The sequence below is a fragment of the Aethalodelphis obliquidens genome, unplaced genomic scaffold, assembly GCF_003676395.1.
Source record: "Aethalodelphis obliquidens isolate GAN/ISIS:26980383/991018 unplaced genomic scaffold, ASM367639v1 scaffold53, whole genome shotgun sequence".
NCBI lineage: Eukaryota > Metazoa > Chordata > Mammalia > Artiodactyla > Delphinidae > Aethalodelphis > Aethalodelphis obliquidens.
In genome coordinates, this window is record NW_020837997.1 from 3,440,995 (window position 1) to 3,458,912 (window position 17,918).

Consider the following 17,918-nt stretch of genomic DNA (forward strand, 5'->3'; position numbering starts at 1 on the left):
ATCCTGGGGCCCCTTGTGATGGCTGTGACTTCTCTGTGCTGCAGTTTCCTTGGAGCCAACTGGGCTTGGGGGACACGGCTGTGCCGCCTGCAGCTCAGCAACATGAGGTGGCTGTTTGAGGGCAGGGGAGTCTGTACAGCTGCTGCTCACAGACCCTGGTCACCGGGGCCCCCTCCCAGCAACAGCCCTGGGTGATGGTGCCCAGGCCCCTCCCATCTGAGCCTTGGTTCCCACATGCTCCCCTCAAAATGGCTAGAGCAAACATGGATCCGGTGGGGATACCTGGAGTGGAGACATTTATTGACAAAAGGGGGGACTGGACTGGGCTTCCAGCCTCTGCTTCTGGCCAAACGGCAAGTGCCCGGTGGAGAGGGCAGCACAGCCCTGGCCTTGTATCCCCACAGCTCCAGAAACGCGTCTGGGGCCGGTCTCAGGCGCTGGGGGCGTAGTGCAGCACCAGCCGGTCAAAGTCGTTTTCCTTCAACGTGAATAGGGGGCGGGGAAGGGGGATGGGGGTGGGCAGAGAAAGGGGAGAACTTGTGAGCCAGGCCCCAAGTTCTGCGCTTTGCCTGGCAGAGCCTCGGGGGTCTAGGGCTCAGAGACGGGCCGCCTGCACAAGCTCACCTTGGCCTGGTACTCCTTGATGAAGGGGTGGGACCTGTGGGCGTCCTTCAGCTGCGACAGGTAGCGGTTTGTCACCTGTGGGGGAGGCAAGGTTAGCTAAACGTGGGGACGCCATGGTGGCTCTGGCCTGCAGGGTAGGGGGTGGGGTGAGACAAGGGCCACCTGGCCAGGTCCAGGCAAGAGCCCTGGTTTCCCCACATTTTCTCCATCACAACCTGCCGCCCCGGAACCATGCTGAATTCGAGAGGACCCTGGCGGGTGGGGAGCACCACCTGGCACAGAGCCTGCACTTGGTACATGCGCGAAGCATGCACCAGGTTCAGGGATGCGGGCTGGGCAGGGACCCAGGCCCTGGGAGAGGCAGGAGGCCAGGAGTGGAAGGCAGGTCAGGGAGCACGGGGCTGGGAAAGGAGATGGATTTGTTCTGGGCACGTCGTATGGAGACACCTCAGAGGTGGGCCCTCGCTCCCAGCCTTGCCCTACCCGCCAGGCTCAGCCCTGACCATGTGGGGCTAGGGGCGTCTGTCTGGCTCTGTTTCTCCAAAACTGATAGTCTGGGGATGTCTCTGCGGTGAGTGGGAGAGTGGTCCTATCTGTCCTGCACCACCCCAGCCCTGAGGCTGTCTGGGGGGCTCTTCTTCGAGAAACTGGTGACAGACCATCATGAAGCCCTGAGGCAGGCCCCTGGCCGGCTGGGCAAGACACCTGAATGGGGCAGTGCCCCAGCGTCCTCCTCCCCGCCCTCAGACAAGGTAGGCTCAGCAGGATTGCTCCCCGGAGCCCTGTTTCTCTGTCCTGGTGTCCGCCCCCAATCCTGAGGTGGCACAGGCTGACTCCCAGCCTGGGAGCCCTGAGCCTCAGCCCACTTGTCTGTAGGACCCACAGAGCAGCTGACCTGCAGCCCCGACCAGGATGGGGACCCTGGGAGAGTACTTGCAATGCCAGCTTCCCGGGGCCGATCTCAGCTGCACCCACTCGTGGGGAACAGGTTTTTGCCCCAAGGCCAGGCCAATCTTGAAGGTCAGACCCTGAGGCCCCAAGCTCCCTCTAGAGCCGGGGCCACACCAGAGACCCCTGCCCACCCCAGGCTGGCACCGTGAGGGCCGGAAAACACTCTGCACCTGGCTGAGGGTGGGGAGGGTCCTACCTCGGGAGGCTTGCCCAGGTGCTGGGACAGGACGATGAGGTTGATCAGGGTCTCAGGGTGGCCGCTGTCCTGGCAACACAAGGGGACACCAGACAGGCAGGGTCAGCTCCTCCAGGCCCCCATCTCAAGCAGGGCTGGGATTGCAAGACCCAGCACGCCCCCACCACTGGCCGCTCCACAAGACAGTGACCTCAGGGCCCTCCCTTCTGCCTCCCCACACCGGCTGCTTTCCCAGTGAGCGTGTTGCTTCACGTGCAGACCAGTCTGACACAGAGCCCCCTTGCTTGTCGCAATTTGGGAGGGGCGTTTTTATCACAAATCTCAAAGTAATGGAGTCCAGACCAAGGCGGCCTCAACCTATCACAGCCCAGCTAGCTGCTCCTCCTGCTGCAATGAAGCCTGAGACCGTGGGACAGACCCCTCCCGCCCTGCCTGCTCCCCAGGGGCATTGGCAGGAAGCTGCGGGAAATTACCAGAAACTCCAAGGGGGTGACCTCACCCCACCCGCCCATATTGGGCTCTGAGGCACAGGGAACTCTGGGAATCAGCTCGGCCGCTGCCTTGGCCAGGAACCCCAGCCAGAGCCCCTGGCTGGGGCAAGGCAGGGACGTGCCGCTCAGGATGCAGGGCGCCACAGGCTCGAGGGGCTGCAGGGACCCAAGCCTCCTGCACAGATTTGGCTCCACCCCATGCTGCCCTTCTTTGCAGAGACCCGCATTCTCCCCACCAGCACGGGGCGCTCTGGTAGGCGAGGCAACTCCACACGGGCAGCCTGACGACACCAGCCAGCAGGAGCACCCGACTGACTCCCCTCAGCCTGGCCCCACTCGGCCAACAACCTGACGATAGCTCGGCCCCTCGCAGAGATGAGCATGGAGAAAGCTTCCCACTGGTGTCAGTGTCTCATTATATCAAACAACGTTTCAGATGGCAGCCGTGAGAAGACAACTGCGGCAGCCCTGAGTGCAGCGCTCCAGGCCCTCTGCTCGACAAGGATGGGCAGAGGTGACACATCCCGTCGGCAGCCTGCTCTCCCCTCGGCAGCAAACGGGAGCTGTCTCTCCCAAGCACAGACCCAGGTGAGGGATCACCACGAAAGGCCCCTGGCCAGGTAGCCAAGGTGTCAGTGAAGAGGAGACAGAGCGTGGGTCTGCTCAGCTCAGGCCGACGGGGGCCCAGGCTGACGGGATCCTCGCATTTCCAAGAGAAGTTAGAATCAGGATTGTCGCTTGCAATCCTGAGTTTTAACTGATATGGCATTAAAATCCCCACATGGCCACAAGGCAGGCCATGGGGTCTGTGGCACACCTGTTTCTGGGCTGGGGCTGCGCCTGCCCATACCTTGTCCAGAGCCTCCTGCAGCACGCCCTCCGCGGCCTCCCACCGGCCCTGGGCCATGTGGCAGGCTGCCTGCCCACTGAGCAGCAGCAGGGTGGACGAACACTTGTCAGCCATCTCCTGGAAGATGTAGTAGGCGTCCTGCAGCTTCTCACCACCCTGTGGGGACAGTTGGCATCACCGCTTTGTCACCCTGCTGCCCGGCCCTACCCTGCCTGCTCCCTCCTGGAGGGATCCCAGCACTTTGTGGAGACAATCCCAGTGCAGCCGGCCCACGGCAGGCAGTCTTTGGACACCGCCCCCTTCCCCGAAGAGACCCTTGTGCAGCTAGTGCTGTGAAGGGGCCGAAGCGGTACGCAGACCCCCTCAAACCCGGCTCCCCAAGCCCTACGTTTATAGACTCGAAAGCCTCGGCTTCAAGAGGGAGAATCAGTGCATGGGCAGCTGGGTCAAGGTCTGAGCTGGGACCACTGGGACACATGGCCCATCGGGGTGGCCTCTGCTCCAGCAGCCGTGACCCCGACCGCCCGAATTCTGAATAAGAAGGTTCTGTCCGCCTGGTAAAGACACAGCGCCACACCTGCAGGGGAACCTGAGACCAAGATGTGCTTGTGAAAGACTGCTAGGCTATGGGAGAGAGCTGTTCGGGTTTGTCCCAATAAACTGAATGGATACTGTGGGGTGAGGCCTCCGCCCTGCGAAAGGATGTGCAGATGCACACATACGAGGAGCACCATTTAAAAGGCCCGTACAAAGGAGCGACTCAGAGGAAGGAGCCAAATGGCCAAATCCAGAAATGGGGCTGCTGCCAGGAGAGGGGTGCCCAGGCACGGGGGGGGGGGGGGGGGCCCCGGGGGGAAAGCGTGAGGGGCATACGGGCACCAACCCTGTGCTGGGAGCCCCGAGAGCAAGCTGATGGCAGCCAAGAGCAGGGCCAGCCCCAGAGGAGGGTGCGCTGCCAGCTGGCTGGCTCCGTGCACCCGGGCTGGGGGGCGGGAGGGGGTACGTGCAGGCAGAGGTACGCCGAGTCCGGTTCCATAAACCCCCAGTTTGTTCACTCTGGCTCTGGCCAAGCCTCTCGGCTGCAAGGAGCCAGAAGGGGTCAAGCCCGAGAGAGGGGGAAAATGTGCTGGGGCTCCTCCAGGGGACTAGCCCCCAAGAAAGCAGGAGGTCCAGCGCGTCTGTGGAACCCCACCTGCACCCTCCCCACAGGAGCAGCCAGCGCTGCGCACAGGGCGTCGCCGCCACCTCCTGGTTCCCGGATACTCCTGTCTCTCATGCCCGCACACAAGCTGGGTACTCACCACAGCCAGGCTGACCCAGGCGGTGGCCAGCTGGGTGAGGGTGGCGTCCTCGTCCTGGTCCTGCATTTTCTTCAGCTCCTTCCTGGGGTTAGAGGAGAGAGGCGGGAGGTGCCCGGTAGCTGAGTGGCCAGTCACTGTGCCCCACCCCAGCCCGAGTTCCTTGCTCACGAGGCCCCAGGACCTCAGGCCCCGGCCTGGCCACCCCCCATCCACGGCTGCACATGCCTCTGCGTGCTTGCAAAGCCCACCCCAACCCTGCAAGATGGGCCCCACTGCCTGCCTCACAGAAGGAAACTGAGGCACAGACAGTGACGCCCCTTGTCCCAGGCAACACCCTGCAGGGACGAGCAGGTAAACAATAGTGCAGTCACCCCAATGGACTAGAATGAAATAAATGGAGAAACACTCGTGTCACTGATAATCAGAGCCAGGGGGAGGGCTCTGGGTGGTCCCCATGCCGCGTGCACCCTTGAAGACAGCGGCCTGGCTGCTGGAGAACACAGGGTCCCAACATGGCCTGGCTGTTGCTAAGATACCCTCCCCCCATGCACAGGCCACAGCCCAGAATCCCCGGTGGGGAGGGGCTTACCGGGCGAGGTCCAGGCGGTCTAGCTTCAGCAGGATCTGCACCGTCATGGCCATGCTGTGGGAAGGGCGGGCAGTCAGTGAACTCCCACCCCACTTTATCCTCCACCAGGAGCTCACTCTGTGTAAGCACCACCTTCCAGAAACCTCCCCTTGAGTGCTCAGGCCACCAACCCCGTCTTACAGAGGGGAACACTGAGGCTGACTGTCAGCCCAGCTGGGCCAAACTCAGACCTGGGCGCTGCTCGCTGGGCTGAGCACCCCATCGCTTCCCAGGCCCTGCACTCCCACCTGTCTCTGCTGAGTGTGCTTGGGCCGGGAGCTCCCATGGGGTCCCCAGGCCTGTGGCCCGCTCCCTGCCCGCCCCGTGGCTGGCCATCCCATCTGTACCCCCGTCTCCTTTCCAGAGTCCCAGATGAAGTGCTGCAGGGGAACACCTGCTCCGTGCTTTCAGCGCCCACACCCACAGCCCCTCGCCTCGAGCCCAGACAGCTGTGACCACCGATCACTGATGTGGCCACTTGTTCCCGAGTTTTCCCGCCAGAACGTGACCCAGCACCCCATGAGAAACATTCGTGGGGTGCACTGCCTCACCAGCCGTGTAACATGCCTATTGCAAACCCTTCTCTGGATCAGGTGGGACATAAACGGATATGAAGGAACACGTGGTGACCAACTAACCAAGGGAAGGCAGAAACCAGAGCGCTCGTGGGGGAGAATGGCTGCACCCTGCAGGGCTGGAGTCCTGGCTGCAGGGAGCCGGACACAGCACAGCCCAGAGCCACCTCCTGGGGTGGGGGTGGAGCCGACAGCAGGCTGCAGGGCGCTCCAGTGCCCAGGCCCGGAGTGCCCTGAGGGCCGGTCTCAGAGGAGGGTCCGTGGGGCCCAGGGAGGACATGGAAATCCAGGGCCCAAGGCAGAGAAACACAAGGCTTCATGGGAGAAGGGAGGGTGCAGAAATCTCAGGCAGAGACAAAGGTGCTTTCTGCTCTGCTCCTGGGAACAGAGCGTTTCAGCCCCGGGTGATGTGTCCTCAGAGCAATGGCCCAGCCATGCGGAAAAGTGTGTCTCCTGGACGGAGAACAAGAGCTGCAGCCTAAATGGGAGGCCCATGCCCCATCCCAGCCCCTCTCTTTCAGAGCAGCCCCCCTTGCCGTTCCTATGACGATGGCTGATGAGGCCCTGAGCTGCCTGGACACCAGAGGAGCCACTCACACTGGCCGTTCCCCCAGTGCAGGACAGCCACTCACCACTCCAGGCTATCCCCTTGATGCAGGGTGCGCAGGGCTGCATCGGGGTTCTGGTTGTGGAAGTAGATGGAGGCAGCCATGAGCAGGAAGGTGGTGTTGGTCACGTCCACGGTCCGGCTCATCTCCCGGTCCAGCTCGGCCACGATCCCATCCCTGCGAGATGCAGCTGCTCAGAGCCCGAGGCAGGGGCGGGAGGCGGCCTCTCCCCGCTAGGAACCAACCGGCCCTGAGAGGGCGAGTCAGGCCCCCTGGGGCACAAAGCAGCGGAGGGCAGGATAGGCCCAGCTGTCTCTGCCAAGCCCCACTAGGTGCCAGTCTCGCCACCTCCCCACCAGGCACTCCTCACCCCTCACATAAACACGGAGACCAAGGCCAGGAGAAGCGGGGTTGGGTGCTCCAGGCCCAATGGGGAGTGTGGGGCAGGAAGGGCCATGCCTGGCTCTGCCCACAAAGCAGCATAAACGACCATCCAGGTCTCGAGCTCCCCTGGCCCTCAGTGCTCGGGGGCTGAGGTGTCCACGCCGCCCCACATGCACAGGGACAGGCTAGCTCAATGGGGACACCTCCACAGGCACATGAGGCCACACAGGTGAACCTCACACTGGCGACGTCACCAACTTCCCGAGGAGGCCAGTGGTCTCAGCAGAGGGTCCTGATCTACCTCGGTCAGCGTCAGGCCTGGGTCCTGAGGGCGGCTGTGCAGGACGACACCCCACTGACAGGGTGGCTGCCCCCCGGTTCCCGAGCTTGGTGTGCAGGCTGCTCCCAGCAAGTGGACGTCATGCGCGACTGGGGGCTCGGAGCCGGCAGCAGGCTGGAGTTCAGGCTTGCCCGAGGACCAGCCGGACGCCCTCACCCGCCACAGGACACCAGAGCCTCGGTCTGCCTAACTGAAACGAGGAGCTGCAACTCCTTGTTTCAAAGGGCTGCTGAGTGGTTAATGAGAGAAGGGAGGCAAGGGCCCGGCCCTGTGTTACTGCTGGACAAATGCTCTGGCTTGGGACACACAAGCGCATACGTTTCATGCGGGTTGCTGGGGGCTGGTGGCCAAGTGCCTGTGTACCTGAGAGCCCCTGGAGGGCAGGGATGTGCCTATTACTCCCTCTGCGCCCACCAGAGAGTGCCTGACGGACAAATGACTTCAAATCTGAGTCTCTTCCCCGCTCTGCACAGAAGGGCTGTGCACAGGGATCACACAGGGTTGGCGTGAGGAGCCCCAAGGCCACGTCCCAAAGCTTCCTGCCTGGTTCCTGGCACACAGGCTGTGAACACGGTGCCTGCTCTTGTCCTTGTAACCTCAGTGCTGTACGTTGTTCCTGGAACACGTTGTGGTTACCCTTACGGGCTCCAGCACTTTCTCCACCACCTGCTCGCTGGGCAGTCTGTATGGGGTGGTGGTTTGTACTGCCAGGATGGATGCACCAAGAGCCGCTCTGCTTTCCCGAGCACCTGCTCCACGCCGTGGGCTTCCTGCGGGTTCTTTTCTGTAGTGCTCACGGCAGCCCTGGGGCTCCTTCCCCTTCCGAAAGGAGAATGGGGTTTGTCACCCCAGCTAGAGACGTGCACAGAGAGGGTGAAGGGATGGCCTCAGGAGGCTGCCTGTCTTAGTGTCCTGGGGTTGCTGTCACAGAGACCACAAACCAGGGAGGGGATCAAAACAACAGGAGTTTATTCTCTCCCAGTTCTGGAGGCCAGCAGTCTAAAACCAAAGTGCTGGCGGGATTGGTTCCTTCCTCCAAGGGAAGATCGGTCCTGGTCCTTTCTCCTGGAGCTGCAGCAGTCCTTGGCTTGTGTCTCTTTCACCCCAATCTCTGCTTCCATCTTCACGCAGCCTCCGCATCTGTGTCTTCTCTTCCATCTCTTATGAAGATACCAGTCACCGGATTTAGGGCCCACCTTATATGCAAGATGATCTCAAGATCCTTAACCACTTACATCTGCAAAGACCCCCATTTCCAATGAGGTCAGGTTCACAGGTTCTGGGCGTCAGGACATGGACATGTCTTTTGGGAGTCCCCATTCAGCTGCCACTGCTTAAGCCTCTCTGAGTAAATCCTTCAAGTGTCTGTGGACGAAGGAGCCTGATCACAGAAGGTGGAGCACAGGGCGCTGCCCTCCACGAGGAAGGAGCAGAGGTGGGGGTCACAGCAGACAGTCGTACCCACACTTGGGACTCACAGATGGCGGCAGCAGCCTCCGAGGAAAGCGTACTGTCAACAAGGTCATGACCACATCCTGGTCTATTAAGTTCCACAGGGCAGAGATCGGGGGGAGGGCCCCTCTGTGAGGTGTCACAGTGCTGTGAGGGGCGGCCTGGGTGGTGGAAGGGCCCTGGGGCTGGGACAGGTAGGCGGGAATCGGCTCACAGAAGAGAGTGGCTCACTGTCGTGGGCTGTGCTGCCCCAGCCTTCCATCCCAGCCGCCCTCTGGGGAGTGTTTTACCTCCGAAATCCCAGGAGGCCTCAAGACCAGCCCATTCCGAGGGGCGGGGGAAACCGAGGTGCAGAGGGGCCACGGGGCCTGCTGCGTCAGGCTGGTGCTCCACGCACAGGTGAGGCAGGGCCACACGGCCCCCACCTGCAGAGGCCGAGTTCACGTGCACCTGGGCGAGCATCCCAGCCAGCAAGGAACAGCCCATGCACCTGCCTGTGCAGGAACCACCTGAGGCCAGCAGGGCTGGACTGTGAGCTGTCTCAGACCCCAACGGAGCAGCAGGTAACAGGCGGGCCTGGTCCTGGGATGCTCAGCACTTCCAGGTCCCCATAGCCCGGACCACCCCACCTCTCCTGGCCATCGCCTGAGGGAGTTTGATGACTGCTGGTCTGTGGCACAGGTGGACACACCCAGCTCAGGGTGAAGACTTGCTATCCCCTCCCACCCTCCATCTGGGCGGAGATGAACGATGCGTGGTGTGGCTGCCATTCCCTCCCCTGCACAGTGGGCGAGCAGCAATGGCTGAAGACTGGCTGCAGGGTCCCCACCCTTATGTACCAGGGGAGGTCCTCCTGGCAAGAATGAGGCCCTCACAGTCCCTAGGTATCTGTACACAAGTCCTCATCTCTGATCCCCAGCCCCCCGCCCCCTTTGAAACAGGGTCCATCACAGCCTCCCACTGAGCAAGTGAGGGAAACTGAAGCTCAGAGAGGTGAGAGGGCAGAGGAGGGATGCCAACTAGACATCCTCTGCCCAGCCAGGCCCATCCACCGTGCCCCAGGCCTGCCCCCCACCCAACCTCACCGCCGGCTGTCGCTAGCCAGGTACTCAGCAAACATGCGCACGGCCTGGAGCTCTGGAGCCGAGGAGGGCTTGATCTCATCCAGGACCACGCCGTACTTCCTCTGTGGGCAAGACAAGCAGGCTGTCAGCTCCGCCCGAACTCCCCGTGGGGTTTATATGTTCTCAGACCCCAGGAACATACAAGGGCTTCTTGGCTCTAGCACTGCCCTGGTGGAGCCCCAATACCAGGGGCCGGTGCCCACCACTCCCAGGGACCCCCTCAGCCCACGGGTGCCATCCCCGCTGGAGTGCGCTGTGGAAGCCAGCACAGCATCACTCGTTAGTCGTGCCACGCTGCCCACTGCTCTAGCCGGAGACCCTGGCAGCTCACTGTTCAGCCCCTGGTGGTGAAGTGACGGGATGAGGGCCCCGCCAGCTCTGGGGGTGGGGTGCGGTGGTCACCAGGGGCAGGGGGTCTGGGCACTGGCTTCTATTGAGCAGAACATGCACCCCACCGACAGACACCCAGCAGGGAGGTCACTGCAGGGAGGGGAACTGGAATCAGGGACCCATTTTTCACTCTTTCTTTCTAGGTAGTTTCAGTATTTTCGTTGCCACCGACATGTATTCTTTTTTTAAAGATATATATACACACACGAATATATGAACACATCCAAGGAGATTCTGGGGCGCACCGGGGCACCCTACTCTGCTGGGGACCACACACACTGTCTGGGCCCCAGCTTCACCCTGGAGGTTGGTGGGGGGAGGGTGGTGAGGGGGGCTTGGTCCACAAGGTGGAAGTTCCATCAGGCTCCAGAATGCTCCATAGAGGGAAAGATGCAAACAGACCTGGGAAGTCACCCGAGGCCTGACGTGAGGTGGGGGCATCTGTGGAGCCATGTACCCACAACAGAGCAGTCTATGGCTGTGGCTGTGGGACGAGGTTGGAGGGAGGCTGGTGGGTCTGGGGTGGGAACAGGGTGGGGCACAATTCAATCCTCTCTGCAGAGTCCAGATTGTTTTTAGAACAGAAGAATGCAGTCTTACTGCATTATCAGGGTAATGCTGCTTTTTAAAAACCCTAGTGTCTGTGGAAGCAACCTAAATGTCCATCAACAAAAGAATGGATAAAAAAGACATGGTACATATATACAATGGAATATTACTCAGCCATAAAAAGAACAAAATAATGCCATTTGCAGCAACGTGAATGGACCTAGAAATTCTCAAACTGAGTGAAGTAAGTCAGAAAAAGAAAAATATCATAAGATATCGCTTATATGTAGAATCTAAAAAAAGACTACAAATGAACTTACCTACAAAACTGAAGTAGAATTACAGATGTAGAAAATAAACTTATGGTTACCAGGGTTGGGTAAGGGGTCTGGGAGGAGGGATAAATTGGAAGATTGGGGTTGACACATACATGCTACTGTATACAAAATAGATAACTAATAAGGACCTACTGTACAACACAGGGAACTCTACTCAGTACTCTGTAATGGCCTATATGGGAAAAGAATCCAAAAAAAAAGTGGATACATGTATTTGTATAACATATTCACTTTGCTGTACACCTGAAACTAACACAACATTATAAATCAATTATACCCCAAATAAAAGAAAGAAAAAAACCTAGTGTCTAAACTGTGGGTTTTGGCTAATAACAGTATCAATATCACTGCATGGATTGTAACAAAAGCACCCTGCCAACCCGAAATGTTAATAAGAGAAAATGCCTGTGTGGGGGGTGGGCATTTGGAATTCTCTTTGCCATCTGCTCAGTTATTCTATAAACCCAGAACTGTACTGAACAAGTGAAATCTATCGATTAAGTATAAAAAGAAAAGCAAGAAATCCCAACACTGGCCCTCTGGCCTGGTGCTCCAGGGCCTCAGGGACACTGCCACCTTCTTGTGGTGGCCACACCAGCTGCTCGTGGTCCCCGCCCCTGCCGACACTCTGTTCCTTACTCTCCTTCCCCAGGGTGTTGGCAGTCATGGTCAAGGGCCCACACTCACCTGTGCCAGGTACGCTCTGTACAGGAAGACATCCCTTTCCACATCTCTCTCCAGGCTTGACGGCTGTGGAAAAGCAGGTCAGAACTCTTGGGGGCTACGTGCCCAACAGGCCCTCAGAGGCCACAAGTGGACAGCTTTCTCAGTGGAGTCTGGGTCCTAGTCCTGGCCCTGGCTCTCAGCTGCCTATGACCTTAGGCAGCAGGAGAGCAGCCTCCACTGAGGGCATACGGTGTGCCGGGCACCTCATTCTGTGCCACCCTGACATCTCCCTGGGAAAGGAGGTTCGACCGTCACCGCCATCCATTCAGGTGAGGGATGGGGGCACCAAAAGTGCTGAAACTGCTCCAGCCACACAGCAGGGGCCAGGGCAGAGCCCACGCTTCTGACCACTGGACACGTGGCTGCTTGTGTCAAGGCGGAAGGACCCCAGGGTGCAGTGGATCAAAACAGAAGCTGCTCAACAGTATGGGTGGTCCGAGGACAGCAAGGGGTGGGGGTGGGGGTAGGTATGGGAACGCCCTGATGCCCAAGTTTGTACAAGCCTAGCAAACAGGCCTGGGAGGATTCCTATCCGGACACGAATGGTGGATACTGGAGAAGGGATGGGACCAAGCGAGAGACGTGCGAAAGGGACTTACTTTCTGTAATGAATACTTCCATGCCTCTTGTTCCTGTCCTGCTTTTGTTTCAAAACGTTCTTTAAACGTGACAAACAGGAGAGATGAAGGTCTGCCTCACTCGGAGGACCTTTCTGGGAGAGCTCAGCTTGGCTGCCCCAGCATAGCGATGTCTGGGTCTAGCCAGGCTGGGTGAGACCTTGGGGACCGCCCTATACTCGGGGACGAGGCCCACGGGCCACACTCCCTCAGCCCAGCCACCACACAGAACCCAGAAGCAGGTGTGAGGTGACCTCCTACAGGGTTCACTGTGGGATGGCGAGGGAGGCCCCCACGAGGCTACGGGCAAGCGAGGGACCCTTCCTCGGGAGAACAGCTTTGGACCACGCCCCAGGGTGCTGGCTGACTTCCTGTGGGCCCTGTGGCACCTGGGGTGGCACAGAGCAACTCAGCCTAGAGGGCACGCGGGTGCTGGGACAGGCCACCTGGGGGCTGGGAGAGGAAAGTGACGTGGGGGAAGGGGGCCCGGCCACCTTGGAGTCACTACTCCAACAACCTCTAAACCACAGGGCCTGAGGAAAAGCACAGAGAGAATGAACAGCCTGTCCAGCTGCCAGAGCACAGGGACAAATGTTCTGGAGCCCCGCCGGTGGGAGCACGCCAGGACTGCTCTCCCCCGAGGCTGAGAACCAGACTCCTAGTCCCCAGGCCTTCTTCCCAGCCTGAGGGGGCGAGGGCGCTGAACGTGTCCTCCTCCCAGGCCAAGGGAGACTGCGAACAAGAAGCCTGGCTCCTGGCCCCAGCCAGACTCAGGCCAACTTTGCCTGCGGGTCCCAGCAGCTTGCTCTGGCCTTGGTGGCCAGGCTGGGGATCCGGCCATGATTTGGAACACGGTGTCCTCTATATGAGTGACTCTGAAATGACCCTCGGAGGTGGTCACTGGTGAGGACAACCCACTTGGGGTCCCCATACCACCCTCAGTAAAAAAAGAGACAAATGTTGGCTGTTGCTATCTTTGAAGCAGGGACACAGTGGGATGCCTTGTGGGGGACCAGGGTCCCAGAGGCAACTCTGAGCCTCAGCTGCCCCCTCTGTAAAACAGGCACCACCACTGACCCTGCAGGACTGCCAAGGGGGGTCACCGAGACCCCACACACAGACGCTCAGGACCCTCTCAATCAGCCAAAGAGAGAAGAGCTTCTGGGAGGTGTAAGAACAAGGACAGATGTACAGACCAGGGAACACCAGGGACTGTGATGCATGCCACCAGGTGAGTGGTCTGGTCCCCAGTCCTGACAGCTCATCAGAATCAACTGGGAGCTCAGAAACCAGAAAAGCCAGGAGGCTTATGCCCACCAACGACATCCAACCCCGAGGTGGCCTCAAACTGCCTTCAAACAGCTCAGAGGTGCAGCCAGACCTGAGAGCAAGGGGTACTGTAAAGGGAAGTCGGTGATGGGGTTTGGCAAGGAGGATCACGTTCCCTCCCCTTACTGGCCATCAGTGTCCCCTGACCACACTCGACGGTCAGCTCCTGGAGGCTTTCTTAGCTGCTTCATCCCTAACACCTGTGCAGTGCCTGCCATCTTGTGGGCACTTGCGAAATGTCTGACAGGTAGGGAAACAAACATCGTCATGATGCCAGCACTGAGACACACCAGGTGTTCTACCTGGCGCCACCTCTGGTGGTGCCTGAGGTTGCTGGGGCTGCTATAACTAACCACCAGCTGGGCTGGGGGGTGTGCTTAAAGAAACAGAAACGTATTCTCTCATGGTTCTGGAGGCCAGAAGTCCGAGATCAGGCAGAGCTGTGCGCCTTCCATAGGCTCTCTGGGAGGATCCTTCTTTGCCTCATGCGGCTTCTGGTGGCTCCAGGTAGTCCCTGGCTTGTGGCTGCCTCACCCCCACCTCTGCCTCCATCTTTTCTGTCTGCCTCAAGCCTCTCTCTTAGAAGGACACCAGTCATTGGATTTAGGGTCTATCCCAGCTGATCTTGTCTAGAGATCCTTCACTGAATTACAGCTGCAAAGACTCTTTTCCAAATAAGTCACATTCACAGGTCCCGGGTGAACATATCTTTTCAGGGACACCATTCAACCCAGTCCAGGCTGCCTAAGAAGGTTTAGGTGGCCTGTGGACCAGAAATAAATCACGTCTAATGGCTCAGCAGGGACGGGACTCCCGCTCTTCTGGACGCGTCAGGTAGAACCTCTTGGTTTGGTGCCGGTGCATCTTCACCACGTTGCTAAAGAGGGTGTAGCTCCCCCAGCTCAGAGGTTTGGCCGCAGTGTGCCTCCAGCAAGAGTGACTGCTGAGGGCTTCCCTGGTGGCGCAGTGGTCAAGAACCTGCCTGCCAATGCAGGGGACACGGGTTCGAGCCCTGGTCCGGGAAGATCCCACATGCTGTGGAGCAACTAAGCCTGTGCGCCACAACTACTGAGCCTGCACTCTAGAGCCCATGAGCCACAACTACTGAGCCTGCACTCTAGAGCCCACATGCCACAACTACTGAAGCCCATGCACTTAGAGCCCGTGCTCCTCAACAAGAGAAGCCACCACAATGAGAAGCCCACGCACCACAACGAAGAGTAGCCCCTGCTCGCCGCAACTAGAGAAAGCCTGTGTGCAGCAACGAAGACCCAACGCAGCCAAAGATAAATATAAAAAAAAAACACAAAAAAAAACTGTTGGGACTTCCCTGGGGATTAAAAATCCGCCTGCCAACGCAGGGGACATGGGGTTCACTCCCTGGTCCGGGAAGATCCCACATGCCGCAGAGCAACTAAGTCCGCGAGCCACAACTACTGAAGCCTGCGCGCCTAGAGCCTGTGCTCTGCAACAAGAGAAGCCACCGCAATGAGAAGCCCGCGCACCGCAACGAAGACCCAACACAGCCAATAAATAAGTAAATAAATAAATAAGAGTATTGATCTGGTTTCCTTTGTTTTCTATCACTCTCTACATACAGCAGGTCATGCTGATTCCTTCAGCAAGGAGGTAAAGTTTGCATATTATGACACAATAAGACGGAAAGAACACATTGCTGTAATGTAAGCAGAACAGACACACAACAGAAGACAGACGGTGGATCATGAGTATAACGCTGAACCTTACAGGGACCCTACTGAGATGAATGTCATCGTTCCCATTTGACAGGAGGGGAAAGTGAGGTTCAGAGAGGTGCAGTGACTCAGCCCTGGCTGCAGAGAGAACACAGAAGAGACAGAATCTGAGCCCAGGTCTGTCTCAATCTTCTCATGGTCTACACTACCCCAGCAAGGAGGCATGTAACAACCATGGCGCCAAACGGACAAGGTCCCCCAGAGATGTCCATACCAGTCCCTGGGGCCTGTGAACAGCTTACGTTATATCACGAAAGGGACTTCACAGGTGTGATTAAGATTATGGACCCTAAAAATGGAGACACTATGCTGGGTTATCTGGGAGGATCCAGTCTAATCACGGAAACCCTTAAAAGCAGAGGACTTTTAGACAAAAGAAATGAAGAAGGGGAAATTCGAGAGACTCCAAGTGAGAACCCTGTGGCTTGTTCTGAGATGGAAGGGTGATATGCGGGGTTGAGGACTGGAGAGAAGCATCCAGAAGCCTCCAAGAGGTAGCAACTTGAACAAGTTAGGAAGGTGCTTCTTCCCCAGAACCTCCAAAAAAGGACACAGCTGGGCCAACACCTTGATTTTAGCCTGGTGAGAGCGGTGTTGGACTTCTGACTTACAGAAGCTGCGAGATAATAAACGTGTGCTGCCTGACTTAAGCTGTCGTTTGGTAATTTGTCACAGTGGCCATGGAAAACTAATACAGTCATGCAAATGTTATTTCAACGATTCCTAATCTCTTACTGAAGTCTGTTTGAGGTTTTACCTCCCATTATGCAGATGACACTCAGGGACATGGGGTTCACTGCCAAAGGCCAGAAGGGAAAGCAAGCCTTCCTTACTTCAGAATCCAAATTCCTCCCAACCCTCTGGCTGCCTCTGGGAAGATGTCTGCAACTCCCTTGTGTGGCGCTCCGATGGCCTCCCACACCTTCAGAATAAAATCCAAACCCCGGGCTTCCCTGGTGGCGCAGTGGTTGAGAGTCCGCCTGCCGATGCAGGGGACGCGGGTTCGTGCCCCGGTCCGGGAGGATCCCACGTGCCGCGGAGCGGCTGGGCCCGTGGGCCATGGCCGCTGAGCCTGCGCGTCAGGAGCCTGTGCTCTGCAACGGGAGAGGCCACAGCGGTGAGAGGCCCGCGTACCGCAAAAAAAAAAAAAAAAAAAAAAAAAAAAAAAATCCAAACCCCTGCTGTGGCCCTTCAGGCCCTGCCCCTCACTCTGCCCACCTCCTTCTTCATCTCCTCCACTGTGCTCACCTCACTCCTGCCACACCACCCTCATGCCTTGACTACATGGAGCTCACTGTTGCCTCAGCACCTTTGCAGCAACTTATGGGCTTAGAGCCTTCTCAAGGTTTGGTCACAGGTTAAAATGGCAGTCAGAGAGCCCTGACCTGACCACTCCCACGTGAAGCAGCCCCCACCCCCATTTCTGATCAGCACTTTTTTATCTCCCCTCTCCCCTAGACGACTCAAACTGAAAACTGTGTATTCTCTTCCTTGGTTACTTGTTTACTCTCTTCAGGACACTACACCATGAGGGCTGGCAAAGACCCTGTCATGTTCACTGCTCTTAAAAATTCTCCAATGGCTCACTCTCAAAGTGACAGTACCATCCATGTGCCTCCCCAAATGGTGCTGCTCGTGGGCCCTGCTGCCCCCTCTCCTGTCACCCACTCACTGCCTGGTTGCCTGGGCCCTACCTTGAAGGGCTACATTTTCTAGCTCTCAAACAGCCAGGCTCACTCCCACCACTCTCCGTCGCACCACCTCCTGACATCTTGTTTATTTACTTGTTTACTGTCTGTCTCCCTTGGGAGCTGAGGCTTCCAATAGAGCTGGGAGTTTTGTCTATTTTGTCACTGCTTTGACCCCAGCACTAATATCCTGCCTGGCCCATACAGATGCTCAATAAGGAATGCGTGAATGAATGCATGCGCAAGTCTGGGGAGAAATAACCTGGTTAGTGGGGCAGGGTAACGAGCGAGAAGTCATTTCTCTCTTGACCCTCCCTTTTCTCACCTGTAAAATGAGGATAAACAACAGTCCCTACTTCACGGGTATTGAGGGCATGGCGGCACAGTGTGTGTGCTCAACAGATGGAAACTATTATTGTTGTTGCTGTCTTTATGATTACTACTGTAGCGTAGTATCATTACCATTGTTATTATTACTATAGCGGTATGAACCCCTCTCTTACTCAAATGCCTCCCAAGGCTCAGTCTGAGAGAGCGCTCAGAGTGAGAAGTACCGTTAAAGTGTTACTGCTTTGAGTTTGGTCATAGGACAAGGATAATTCTTCACCGCGCTCTGAAGAGATGTGGCGGCGTGGTGGGGGCGCGGGGATGAAACGGCGCGAGGTGAAGAGGGAGGGTTTTTAAAACCAGAGCGCGACCCGCAGCCACCAGGAAGTGTCTTCCGCCTCCGCCCCCAAGGTCCCCCAGCCCCGCAGCCGCCGCACCTTCACCCGCTGCGCCTCGTTGATGCACTGCTGGTAGCTGCCAATGTAGAAGGCATTCTTCACGTCGAACAGCTCGTCCACCTCCCCGGAGCCTCCAGAGGCTGAGCAAGGAGCCGGAGGCGCCATGTTGCTGGTCGCTCACCCGCTACTCCCACTGAGAGACACGTCGGCCGGAAGGAGGGAGTCACCGCGGGGCACGCCGGGAAATGTAGTTTACTCGTTCATCCCTAGAGATGAGC

At 58.1% G+C, this 17,918-nt stretch overlaps 1 protein-coding gene across 2 annotated transcripts; it reads right to left on the reverse strand.

The window, feature by feature from the left end:
• Positions 1–277: 277 nt before the first annotated feature.
• COPE (coat protein complex I subunit epsilon) lies at positions 278–17,851 on the reverse strand. 2 transcript variants are annotated; one of them, XM_027084795.1, is made up of 10 exons: positions 17,680–17,851; positions 11,489–11,551; positions 9,486–9,586; positions 6,249–6,401; positions 5,003–5,056; positions 4,414–4,495; positions 3,113–3,268; positions 1,772–1,840; positions 625–699; positions 278–478 (listed from the first exon to the last, which is right to left on the reverse strand). In XM_027084795.1, exons 1-10 carry the CDS (start codon positions 17,803–17,805, stop codon positions 431–433), a joined length of 927 nt encoding a protein of 308 aa, XP_026940596.1. In that variant the 5' UTR covers positions 17,806–17,851; the 3' UTR covers positions 278–430. The 2 variants fall into 2 exon arrangements, with proteins under 2 accessions (XP_026940596.1, XP_026940597.1); XM_027084796.1 differs by lacking the exon at positions 1,772–1,840 and having other exon boundaries at positions 17,680–17,845.
• Between the last annotated feature and the right edge of the window lie 67 nt (positions 17,852–17,918).

Coding starts and splice junctions, on each gene's coding strand:
- COPE (XM_027084795.1), bottom strand. CDS start 17,805: ATGGCGCCTCCGGCTCCTTGCTCAGCCTCTGGAGGCTCCGGGGAGGTG. Junction 4,496..5,002: donor GACCGCCTGGACCTCGCCCG/GTAAGCCCCTCC, acceptor CTCTAACCCCAG/GAAGGAGCTGAAGAAAATGC. Junction 700..1,771: donor ACCTGGGCAAGCCTCCCGAG/GTAGGACCCTCC, acceptor CCTCCCCCACAG/GTGACAAACCGCTACCTGTC.